General features: G+C 53.3%; 4 protein-coding genes across 4 annotated transcripts; 2 read left to right on the top strand and 2 right to left on the bottom strand.

Annotated features, from left to right (window-relative positions):
- Window positions 1-638: 638 nt before the first annotated feature.
- Window positions 639-1471, top strand: VTN00DRAFT_1204 (uncharacterized protein; the record flags this gene model as incomplete). Its single annotated transcript, XM_069427286.1, has 2 exons — window positions 639-1044; window positions 1113-1471. 2 exons carry the CDS (start codon window positions 639-641, stop codon window positions 1469-1471), a joined length of 765 nt encoding a protein of 254 aa, XP_069291906.1.
- Window positions 1472-1669: 198 nt separating this feature from the next.
- Window positions 1670-2475, bottom strand: VTN00DRAFT_1203 (uncharacterized protein; the record flags this gene model as incomplete). The annotated part of the gene is made up of 4 exons (XM_069427285.1): window positions 1670-1732; window positions 1798-1920; window positions 1982-2080; window positions 2179-2475. The coding sequence occupies 4 exons, from the start codon at window positions 2473-2475 to the stop codon at window positions 1670-1672; spliced, it is 582 nt and encodes a 193-aa protein (XP_069291905.1).
- A 1064-nt stretch (window positions 2476-3539) lies between these two features.
- VTN00DRAFT_1202 (uncharacterized protein) lies at window positions 3540-4745 on the bottom strand (the record flags this gene model as incomplete). The annotated part of the gene is made up of 1 exon (XM_069427284.1): window positions 3540-4745. One exon carries the CDS (start codon window positions 4743-4745, stop codon window positions 3540-3542), a length of 1206 nt encoding a protein of 401 aa, XP_069291904.1.
- An 852-nt stretch (window positions 4746-5597) lies between these two features.
- VTN00DRAFT_1201 (uncharacterized protein) lies at window positions 5598-10136 on the top strand (the record flags this gene model as incomplete). The annotated part of the gene is made up of 2 exons (XM_069427283.1): window positions 5598-5633; window positions 5820-10136. The coding sequence occupies 2 exons, from the start codon at window positions 5598-5600 to the stop codon at window positions 10134-10136; spliced, it is 4353 nt and encodes a 1450-aa protein (XP_069291903.1).
- Between the last annotated feature and the right edge of the window lie 1488 nt (window positions 10137-11624).

The raw sequence follows: 11624 nt of genomic DNA, 5'->3' as shown, positions 1-11624 counted from the left end.
TCGCAGCGGCGAGCAGTGTTCTTCTGAATAAGAACGTGGGCTTACTTCCGACGCTGTGTGGAGAGCTGAGAGCGAGCGATCGCAGGATCCATCTGAGCCCTGCCGTTAGATAGACGCTGGAGATGAGCGGACGAGGACGGACATACAGTAGCAACCCATGTCAGCTCGCTTGTGCAACGCTAGAACATTTGTGCCATTCATTGGGACTTGATATCAGGCCAGCTTTGCCAGGGAACAATGTCGAGAGGGCACCAAGATCCCGCGCGGGTGTAACTTGGGCATCTGGGGCCGTTCGCCAAGGATGCATTCAGATCTGCTCTCTGAGGTCGATGTACAGTAAATAAGTTCTGTGTCAATGAAATCTACAAGCAGCATGTACTTCGTAGATGTAAGCCAGCATCAGAGACGCTGGAGATGTTCTGTCAGAGCGATCGATGATCGATCGTTGCCATGTTCCCCGCGGCCCGGCGCAGCTCGAGCTCTCCCCGCCGCCTCAACGCCCGCACATCGAAACGACGTCGACCACGAGGAGCATAAGCGCAACGTCCTGAGCGTGATGGACGCCAACATCTGAACTCTCTGACTGGCAGTCTCTTCTGCCTCGCGCCGGCCCTTGCAGAAACGCCTCCTGCTGCACGATGCCCCACACGTCGCGCAGGAAGAAAACCCAGGCTCGTCCGAAGCGCCTCGAGGTTGCGGATGAAGATGGCTGGACTCACGTCACAACGGCAGCACATGTCCCGCGGAAGGCCTTCAGAGAGCTGGACGGTGAACTGCTGCCAGCTGAAGCACCGGCGAGGCTGAACATTGATGAATTGAAGAAGCAATACAATGCGCACAAGCAGCGATGGGAAAATTCGTCCTCCTGGGACGCTCTCAAGCGGGCGCTCCAGAATCCGGCTACCAGGTGCGTTCGAGAGATCGACAACGTCGTCTGCATAGGTCTGGGAAGCCCTAGTGGGTTCCTCCGCGGCGGCTGGGTCGATCGCAGAAGCGTATCGCTGTATCAGCTGGCTGCGCTGGCGTCGATCCTCGAATATTTCGGTTCGTGAAACCCTAATGCTGCCATTGGCCGTCATACACACTGACATTAATCAATTTATGTCGAGCAGAGGCGAACGTCGAAGTCAATATCAAGGAAGTCTCCGCCCAGGACCCCGTCTTCAACGACCTTGACAAGGAGCTGCTGCAGTCACTTGGGATCACAGTGGTCGAACACCCAAAGGCATTCAACGTCGTGAACGAGCGTACCCTTCTATACTGCCCAGGTGCTGAAACGGCGCATCTTGCGCAAATTCTACCCTCCAGCCCGGCTCTACTTTTTGGCGGGCCTCTCGACAGCACGTCAGAAGAGGCAATCGCGGCCTTCGTCAAGACCAGGAGTTCATTGCAGCTTCCTTTGTTCGAACCGAACGAGCACGCGTTCTGGAATATGCGCTTATACTGGAAGGAAGATGGCGATTCAAGTTGAAGAGGATTATTACTTGTCTGAAACAATATTGCGCTGGCCTCGAAGGACTGCGCAATTTTGCATATGGGAATACCCAGCCATTGCTTCTACCGTACAAATTATGAATGTTTGATTGATACCCCAAATGCATTTTCCCTGAAGGTTTCTCTATTCAGAAGGACTCATTTCTGCCGCTTCCACCACACATTTAGTTTCCCATTACTGGATCTCCTTGCTCTGGACCACCGTGGCGAAGAAGTCGGACAGCTCCAAAAGTGCATACTAGTGTCATACATCAGTCACATCCACACCTCATAGAATAGGTGTTATTGTCAAAGTGACCTTACCTTCGTGACCTCCGCACCATCCAGGCCAGGAAGAGCACGATCACCCACTCCGTCCTCGACGATGATGACCTCGTAGCCCCGCTCGTGGGCTTGTCTGGCTGTGGTTGAGACACAAACGTGCGCCTGGTGACCCAGTAATTAGCCTTTTGACAGACAGATGGAAGCACATAAGGGCATAACTTACCATGTACCCGACCAGAACAACCTTCTTAGCACCGATGCTCTGCAGGTATTCTTGCAAGTCGGTGTTGGCAAACGAACCTGGGAGTGTCTTCTCAATGAACTGCAAGCAGGTAAATGTCAGCAACAGGATCATTGAAATATTTAAAAAAAGTTAAATTACAAAAAGAAAGGAAAAGAAAAGAAAAGAAAAATCCTCACCTTCTCCCCCTCCCTCGGCTCCAACTCTTCAAACTCCTGTTCCAGCGGCGTGCCCGGTGTAAACGCCGGAGTCCCCGCAGGGACTCTATGCACAACATGCACGATATTCTTGGTCTGACCAGCGCTACGGTATTTCTCCAGCAGAGACGCGATCACCGGCCGACTGGTCGCCACGTTGGAGACCTTGAGCATGCCATCGGCGTACTCGTTCTGTGCGTCGATGATGATCAGGACGCTGTCTGACGGCGAGGCCGTCGAGCGGGGGATGCCTGCTGCTTCGCGGAAGAGGAATGCCATGGTTTGTTCTATTTATATAAATAGAATATATATATTTATATATATGATTTGAATAGACGATTTATAAGACCAGCAGCCGCGTAACCCAAATACCTATATGTGCCAGGTAGGTAGGTATAATATATTACTATGCATAGGTAGGTAGATTAGACCCTCAGCTCGATAACGGAACAAACAGGGATAACCTCGGCAGAAAAGGCTAGAAAGAATAATAAGTCTACCAAGCCCAGCCCAAACCCACCTTTTGCTAATGAGTAATGGAGCAATGAATAATCAGGTTTTTGTCCTATCCTATCCCGCCCAGTCCCGGACTTTCGGATGCGGGGTTGTGTCCGAGGATCGGGTAAGTCTCCTAGGGCCTGGGCAAAAAAAGAGCAGAGCAGATCCCGAAACAAGACAAAGGAATCCCGAGAAAAGGACTTGGCGGATGGAGGGGGTGTTAGGTCATCGCTTTTGCTATCATCGTACATTATTAGGTACCAACGTAGGTAGCCTTGTAGGTAACTTGACACATATTGTACCATGGGAGAGTAGGTAGACACTGCGCTAATGTACTGGAAATATACAGTACAATGTGCAATGCGGTGGCAATGTGCCGTGCCATTTATTCCAATTACCGGGAGAGATAGATATGATTAATATCATTCAGTATCGATAATTGGTATCTCCTACCTACCTTGCACGTTCTGAAAGAGGTATTTACAAAAGAAAGAAAGAAGGAAGGAAGAAATTTAATTAAATCGAATTCTTCAAGAGCGAGCGAAGAATAAATTAAATAAATAGGTGTAGGAAGGAAGAAGGACCACAATTTAATCCAATCCAATTCAATTCAATTCCATTTCGTTCTATTTGATTCTCGGCCATTTATCTCGGACGGATCAAGAAGAACGACGTCATAGTATGGGACCATGATTATAACTTCGTGGATATTATTATAAATCTTTCATTCTTACTGTTTACTCCTGGGCCAGGATAAGGACTAGCTAGTACAGTTCATCAACAAGGCGTCTGCATTCCATGGGTATATCTACGCAACTGTTAGCACTCAACGACTCATGTTCATTTCATTTGCACCCCCGCACAAGCTCCAGAATCGCCTCGGCAACCTCTTCCGGCTTCTCCTGCGGAACCCAGTGTCCAGCACCGTCGATGGTCCTCAGGAACCTAAAATCCTCGCAGACGGTGCCATTAGCCATTTTCTCCACGGCCCCAGGCTCCTGGTACGTGCCCCAGTCCTGCCTTCCAGAGACTAACGCGCATGGTACCTCGATTTTCTTCCCCGCAAAGGTGTCAAAGTCGCGCGTGTACCTACCCCCTGCGGCCGTCCGGACCCGGTACCAGTTCAGCCCGCCCTGGAAGCCCGTCCGCGCGTACTCGGAGACGTACACGGCAAGATCCTCATCGGGCAACCAGGTCTGGTAGAGTTGCTTATCAGCGTCAGTCTCCTGAGCCATGTCGATGGCGATGGCCTCCGGCATGGTCGCTGCCAGCGGCATGATATAATAATTGGGAAGCTGCGCAAGCTCGGCGGCAGTCCAGGCCCGGAGCGGGTGCGGGTCGTTGCGGACCCATGACCCGCTCTTGAGGTGGAAGTATCCGCGTAGGAACTCGTGCAGACCGCCTGGAGTCGGCGGCGAGGTCATATCCGTGTTTGCGGATGCCGTTGAGTAGTACCATTTGTAGTGTTTCCTGCTCAGCGCGGCCAGGTCGGCGTGGACGTCTGCCGCTGCGCCCTCCGCACCACCGCCGGACGTGGCCGCAGACGTGGCCGCTGCAGGATCATTGGCCACGTTGAAGGGGAGCGATGGTGTGCCATTGAACGGATGACTCATGAGGACGACGCTCTGGAAGAAATCCGGGCGGACGAGCGCGCACATGGCAGCTGTGACAGCGCCCGCGTCATGACCGACGACGCAGCGGACGGACCGGTAACCGAGAGCGTGGACGAGCACGATAATATCACGCAGGAGGTTGGTCAGGGAGAATGTGGACAGGTCGACATCGTCAAAACCACGGGTGTCCCAGCCTGTGGTGCGTCCAAACCCGCGCTGATCGGGAGCGACGACGTAGAAGCCATTATCAGCGAGGAGCGGGAGCACCTTGCGCCAGGAGAAGGCGAGCTCCGGGAAACCGTGAAGCAGAAGGATGAGAGGACGATCCCGCGTAGGGCTGTAGCCGGCTTCAAGAACGTGGAAGGAGAGTGTGGAGGTCTCGACCTGTCTGGACCGGACGCCCGGAGGAAAAGGGAGAAGTTTGAGCTCGGCTGCCATCGTGAGTGGGGAGCTGGGGAAGAGCTAGAAGAGCTGCTCAGTTAGTCCATTGAGGTTAGTAGAGAAGCAAGATGCGAAGAGCCAGGGGCTGTTGGTTAAGTAGGGAGATGTTGTAGGGAGCAAGCCGGGAGAGCGGGGAGATCTGGCCATCGATCAGCCATATCGATTAGCCGTGGAGAGACTGCGGAGAGAGCACACGAGCAGCACAGGAGGCTCGAGAGCAGACACGAAGCAGACAAGACACGGCATCCAGCCATGGAGCTGCAAGCAGAGATGGAAAAGAGACAACGAAGAAGAAAAGAAAGAAAAGACGACGAGAGGACAAACCGACGAGGCGCATCTGCGACGTCTGCTGTCGCTCGATCTCCTCCATGACGCAACAGACCGACGCACTCTGGGTCCAACTCAACGTCGACGTCGACCACTTCGCTTCCCCTCTTTTCCCTCTTCTCTGTTCCTTTCTTACTTTTTTTCTCCCCTTCTTTTTCTTCGTTCTCCTCCTGGTCCGCCGCACGCTGTCGATCCCCTCCCTGACCACTCGTCTTTGTCGCATCGACGTGTGCCGAGCGTTGCTTAGCTGGTTGCGGCGATCGTCCGGGCGTACGACGACTCTCTGCCCTACGACTCCGGCCCCAGCCCGACTCTGCTCACTCTCGAGCTCGTGCGTTTGCGAACACCATCCTTTCCTCTGTCCTCACAGCACAGCCAGAGGTACACAGGTTTCGATCCGCTCCTTGACAGTACCGCAATTGTGATATCTGCTGCTCTGTCTGGACGCTTCGGGGGCCCAGGATCTCCCTGCCTTGCGCGTCGTCGCGGAGGCAGACAGCATCCTTCCCGGTCCTGTTCACCATGTTCCGCCGCAGAAGAAGCTCGTCCCATCATCAGGTACGTACGCTGCTTAGATGCTCCGGGCTTGAAGATGAAGTCGTGCCCTTGAGCCCGTAGTCCCTATTCAGGGACAATCTAAGCGGTGTCCGTCGCAAGCTACGCGTTTCTTTTTTTCTACGTTTCTACAACTCCATCTTGCGAGGATTCAGGTTGCTGACATCGAGATGCTCCTTCTATATATAGCCTTTAAATACAACACCGTCACCATCTGCACAGACAGCTGCCACTCATGCCTTTTTGGCGTCGCAAGCTTCCACCAACAGCTTGTCCTCTGCTGCCGCTGCCGCCGCTCTCCGGAACATAACACCCACCCCAACGCCTGTCGAAAATGTCCAGACCAAGCGCATGCTGCAGCGGCAGTCGTCCCGGAACAGTATGGGCCCAGGGACAGCAAATGGCCTTCGTCGGGCGAGCAGCTCGGCCTCAATGACCACAAGGACGTTCAGAGAACAATCGCCTGTCCGCCCAGCAACCAGTTCGGGCCCGAGACGTGCTCCTCCAGTCCCTCCGCTGCCGCAGGACCTCTCGACACGCAAAGCATCCTATCGACGGTCTATTAGTGTCGAACCGCCGGTCCGGGTGATGTCTCCGTCAGTTAAACGTCCATCTGGCCGTGGAGTTAGTCTTGACCGGGGGTCGTGCTTGGCTAGCCATCCGTCACATCAAGTTCCTGGTCTGAGCAGTGTGCCGGAGCTTGAGAGGACCAGTACCAGTAGCAGGAGCTCGATCAATTTCTCCTACCCGATAAATGCACGACAAAACTCTCCACGCCAGTCGCCAGTCCCTTCGGAAGCCTCCCAAAGCAAACCTGGAGAACAATCGTCAGAGCACAGGCTATCCCCCGATGGGACAGCCGGAGTCCAGCAGGAAGTCTCACAAACTGCTGAGAGCCCTGTGAAAAAGAAGACGAGAATGCTTGCACCTGTCTCTGCAGAAGGAAATAACCTGGCTGGTGGTACAGCAAGCGGTCATACCGCCGGAACCGCCGTCGCAGCGTCACAGGCGGCTAGCTCTGCTACGGAGGAGACTCCAAGCGCAGACGGCCAGGGCACTGCACCTGGATCTCAGTTGGGAAACGAGTCCAAGCCGAATGAGAAGAGGAAAAGGAGAACCATAGCAGTCATGCAAAACAATGTTACTAGATATGAGCAACAAGACCTCGCTGTTGGGTTGGCGGTTGATCCTGAGGACAATGACGACTTCCATCAGCAGGTTCCACCCCGACCCGTGCCCAAGAAGCGACCGTCTACCGTCCACGAAGACCACGAAGCGGAAGAGCGTGCAGAGGCGTTGGAATCCCCAGGAGATATTCTAAATCGAAGTCTCGCCGACGGCAAGGTCCCTAATGGCGATATTTCCACGTCTGCGCAGCCTGTCAAAGGCCCAGCATATGCTATATCTCAAGATGAGCCTCTAGTCGTCCAAGGCCTGTCGGCAACGGAGACAGCGCATGAACCATTGGCGTGGCAGCCACCGGAAGACCGGGTCTCTGCTGAATCGCGACCCGAGGAATCTCGGTCTGGCAGGCCTCCCTCGACCAGTCCTAATAGATCCGCTCGATTTTCTGCTCAACTTGCCGTGGCGGGCATTGGGGAGTCACTGCATCAACCTCCTCCGCGGTCAGTGTCGCCAGTAAAATCTGCGATGAAGCAATCTCCCCCTCAGTCTCTATCTCCCGACAGGCGTGCAGGTATTATGGCCAGATCCGGCGGAGCCCCTAGTGAAATTTCGGATGCGACGTCGGTGGCCTCAGACGATGGTTCAAGATTCGGATCCAGAAAAAAGGCTGCGAAGGTAAGCTTTGATGATGAAGCTGAAATCGTTGGCGTTGCTGCTAGTCCTCCCACTTCCCCCGAAGAGATCGTGCCGTCAAGCCCTCCGGGGAAGAACAAGCCGAAGACGAACTGGTTTGGCCTTGGCAAGAAGAAGGTTAGTCCTCTGGATAATTCTAGTGGCGATGAATTCGATGAAGTCTTAAAACCCAGACCCGCGTTGCCTTCTTTTGGTAGCATTCGAGGCACCAGAGAAGTCGAACCGGAGCCAACTAGAGAAGTAATAAGCAACAATGAATCGACGGTCCCGTCGATCACCCAGATAACGGCTGTGGAAATGTCCTTGTCCAATGACCACGCCATCGGTGGGATTCTTGCCAATGCTAAGCCTGTGACGTCTGAAGAGCACATAGAACCAGACAGGTCGAGCGAACCGCTACCTCCAGAGGTGAAATCCGTGGAGGGGAGCGGATATGCTTCGAATTCCGCTAGGGAATCTCCGCGCGGATCAAATCGGGTCTCTATTCAAATGGACCAAAAGCAAGAACCTGTCTCCGAAGGTTTCCTCACGACCAGCCAGGTGCCACAGACCATCACAGCGGAGTCTATTCAGCCCATGTCTGCGGCAAAGCAGAATGGCTCGTCCATCCCTGCCATTGCCATACAACCAGCAACTCCACGAGTCGAAGAGGGCAGACTGAGCCTCGAGTTGCAGAGGATGCCCGGTGGATTTCCGTCGTCATCCAGTCAGGTGAACATTCAGGGTAACTCAGAGATACGGCTACGGAATCAAGTATCTTTTGCTGGCGCATCCACCGCAGATACTAGCGATAGTGACGAGGAATCTGGCGAGAGTATCTACAGTGACGCAGCTGAGGATCTATCTGATCTTGAGGGCGACGGGTTCGGTTCGATCAATGCCATTATGCAGAGCCCCATGACGGCAACGGCCGGATTGGCAATGGCTGCTGCTCCTTCTAGTCCTTTGCGACTAACTTCTCAGAAGACCACCTCAGATGGCGTCGGTAAGCAAGGAGAATCGTCTGTTGACGTTCCTTCAAACATTACTACTCAGTCAGTCACGCCGGCGGACGATCAACAAGAGCGTTTGCAATCGTCAAGGATAGAGAAGGGGCAAGCTGCACAGGTTGAGGCACCTCAGGAGTCTGTTGAATCTCGTCCATTGGAGTCATCTCAGCCCTGGCCAATCAGACCTAGTACTGCGGAAACATCTGCTGGTCGAGGGATTTTGAAGTCAACGAGACCTATGACTGCTGATCCGTATGAAGGTGCACGCCTTCGTAAGGCCCTTCACAGTCAGTATGGTCAGAAGATGTCTCCCAGGCAGAGGCAGTCTATGAGCGTTTCTCCAACTCCACGACAGCAGAGAGCTGCTCCAGATGAGAAAAAGAAGCGACCAGTGTCTTCGGGCGCTCTTCTCGAGAATGGTTTCCATCTTAGTAGCACCAGGGTGCAAGCGTCTACAGTCTTACCGGGCACTCTCCGTCGGGAGACATCAAACGGCAGCGATTCATCTAGCAGCTTCAAGCGCTCCAGGCGTGCTTCCAGATCGGACGGTCAGTATACCCTGAGAACGACCATGAGAGGGGATAGCCGAAGCCCTCGGATGCTATCTCCTGCCGGGAGATCAGCGTCTCCAGGTGAGCGAAGACCATTCTCGGCTGGATCCGGGTCAGGAACGTTGCGCACAACACTGCGGGGGCCTGGAGGCGTTGGCAGCCAGAAATTTTCCGGGTTTGGCAAACACTTACGGGCAAAGAGCACCAGGGAATCTGGGTCGCAGTTCATGTCCCGCTTCGATGACTCGGACGATGAGGGAGAAAGCCGCCGCCCGCGGATTTTCCGCAGCCGGTTTGAGGACTCGAGCGATGACGAACCTAAACTGACGCCATTACGACCCGTGCGAGGTATCCCACGACGTCAAGGTGCATATGACGGAGACTCGACAGACTTGGAGGACAGCTCAGAGGATGAAGCTCATAGGACTCGTCCTGCCACAGCAGTCGCAGCCGAGCCTTCAGAAATAGCAGCTGCGACAGTACGCAGCATGACTCAAGAGGAACTGGAAGATCTTCTCGCCCGGTCACGTAGGAAGGGGAAACCAGGCCTCTTCAGCCGGCTCTCGATGTCGAGGAGAAGCCGCCGCCACAGGGACTGGGGAATCCACAAATCGGAGCTTGAGAGTCCTGCCAGGAGAGATACTCCTCTCGAGCGTTCGCGTTTGGAACTCGATCACATGAGAGGGGACCATTTTCTGAACGGTGGCTTTGCCCCGCAGGTTGTTACCACCGTTACCGCAGAGCAACGCCCTTCGTCCCCAAAGCTTCAGAAAAGGAGCTCGTTGCTGCTCATGGGAGGCGATTCCTGGCCGCTCCGCGGCTTGGGCTCCAAAGAGACAGATTCCTCTCCCCGTGCCGGTCAGGATCATGATCAGAAACGATCATCTCGTATCCTGTCTGAACGGCCACGGACTTCTGGCGGCACCACCAAGAATGGCAGCGCCGATGTCGATGGTCGTCCTGGGACCGTGGCCGGGGTGGCGGAAGGAGAAGCGAGTGACAACCTTTGGGCTGCTCGTCTTCGGTCCAAGATCCACGACCGCAATGACACGGACAGCGCCGGGACAGCATCAGACGTTGTCTTGGGCAGAAACGGGCGCAAGAAACGCTTTCCGTTATTGAGGAAAGCCTTCGGGTTGCGTGACTGATCCGTCTGGTTCTCTGAGCTCATCTTCCTGGCTGTGTCCGGGCTGTGGAGGTTTTCTCCATGTACGAGTGCTGAGATTCGACCATGGCCACCGATTATGGACGTTGCTGTACGCCGCTTCTTCTCGCGACAAGTCATCGACGTTAATGAACGGGAGCTCTTACCACGTTTCCTTTCTTTGTCTTTATTTCTCATTTAATTTTTTTATTATTATCTTCCATCCTTTTTTTGTACCATCTCGATAAGAAAGATACGATTTTTTTAATACCTTGGACTGTGATTAGCGGGAAAGAAAGGCTGCACATACCCTGTTGTACAAGCCCCAGCACTTTATTGTCGTCAAACTACCCCACATTATACAGCTACTCGACTTGAAACCGCTCACTATTCCTTTGGTTACTGTCTTTCCCAAGGCAGGTTAATGTATGATTGACTGACTGATGCCCAACTGATACCACATATACTGTGTTTGGTCTCTGCGATGACCGTTTCCATCCACGACAACAATGAGGCTATATGGGAACAGATCACCTTTTGTTTCCACAGATCCGCTGTGGGATCTGGTATGCCTTCTGCGCACCTTCATTTCCATAAATAAGCTTTCTCTCTTTTATTCTTCAAGCACCCGTCCCTCATTGTATGTATGTATGTTCTCTTCTATTGTCCTTACGCCTTACCTCTACACTTATATCCCTAATCATGTTTATCCCCGATCGAATCCGAACTGGAGAATGGCGTGTGCGTGAGGGGCTTGAGAGCCTATGTGTGTGCTGTCCTCTGTTCTTCTTTTTGTCTGCGCATCATCTATATAGGCATGGCCAAGAGCCTGGAGAGAGGTTCTGATCTAAATTGAACCACATAATAACACCGGCTAATATCTAAGCTGGATGATAAGGAGATAATAATGACAGTTATGGCGTTATCCGGCCTACAGAGTTACAGCTCTTCATGAGATAATTGCAACTAGGAGATATCTTATCGATTCTGGTAGGAGACGTGGACTTAACTGTATGACCGCGCTACTACCTACTGTAGTACCCTCTGTGAAACAGTAAACAGTAAACAATGGACACGATAGAAATTGAGTTCGTCCCTTGTAAGGCTAAACAAGGTAACCCCTGGTGGAACAATAATAATACCTCGGAGCTTATGGCCCTCGCTGGGGAAACAAAAGCAAAGGCAGCCAGCCAGCAACCATAGACGGGGCTATCCTATCCCGTCTACCCAGCCTTTTCCAGACTCACAACTTGGGAGCTCCCGTCCCTCACCAACACCAGAAAGATAGAAGATGGATACTGCACATCCTAGGCACCCGCCTGGGGCCGGTTTGAGGCTGGTTCAGTAGTAAGGTTAGTAAATGTCACTGATGGCGGATCCTGTCAAATGGGTAGGGTTAGGTAGGTCGACTCCGTATGTACACATGCAGTATGTATGGAATATACACACACATAAGCTTGTGATACGCGCAAGTCCGAGAGAGAGAGAGAGG

Source organism: Thermoascus crustaceus (assembly GCF_041956765.1).
Source record: "Thermoascus crustaceus strain CBS 181.67 unplaced genomic scaffold VTN00scaffold_1, whole genome shotgun sequence".
Lineage (NCBI taxonomy): Eukaryota > Fungi > Ascomycota > Eurotiomycetes > Eurotiales > Thermoascaceae > Thermoascus > Thermoascus crustaceus.
The sequence above is the reverse complement of the archived record's forward strand: the minus strand, read 5'-3'. Positions and strand labels throughout refer to the sequence as shown.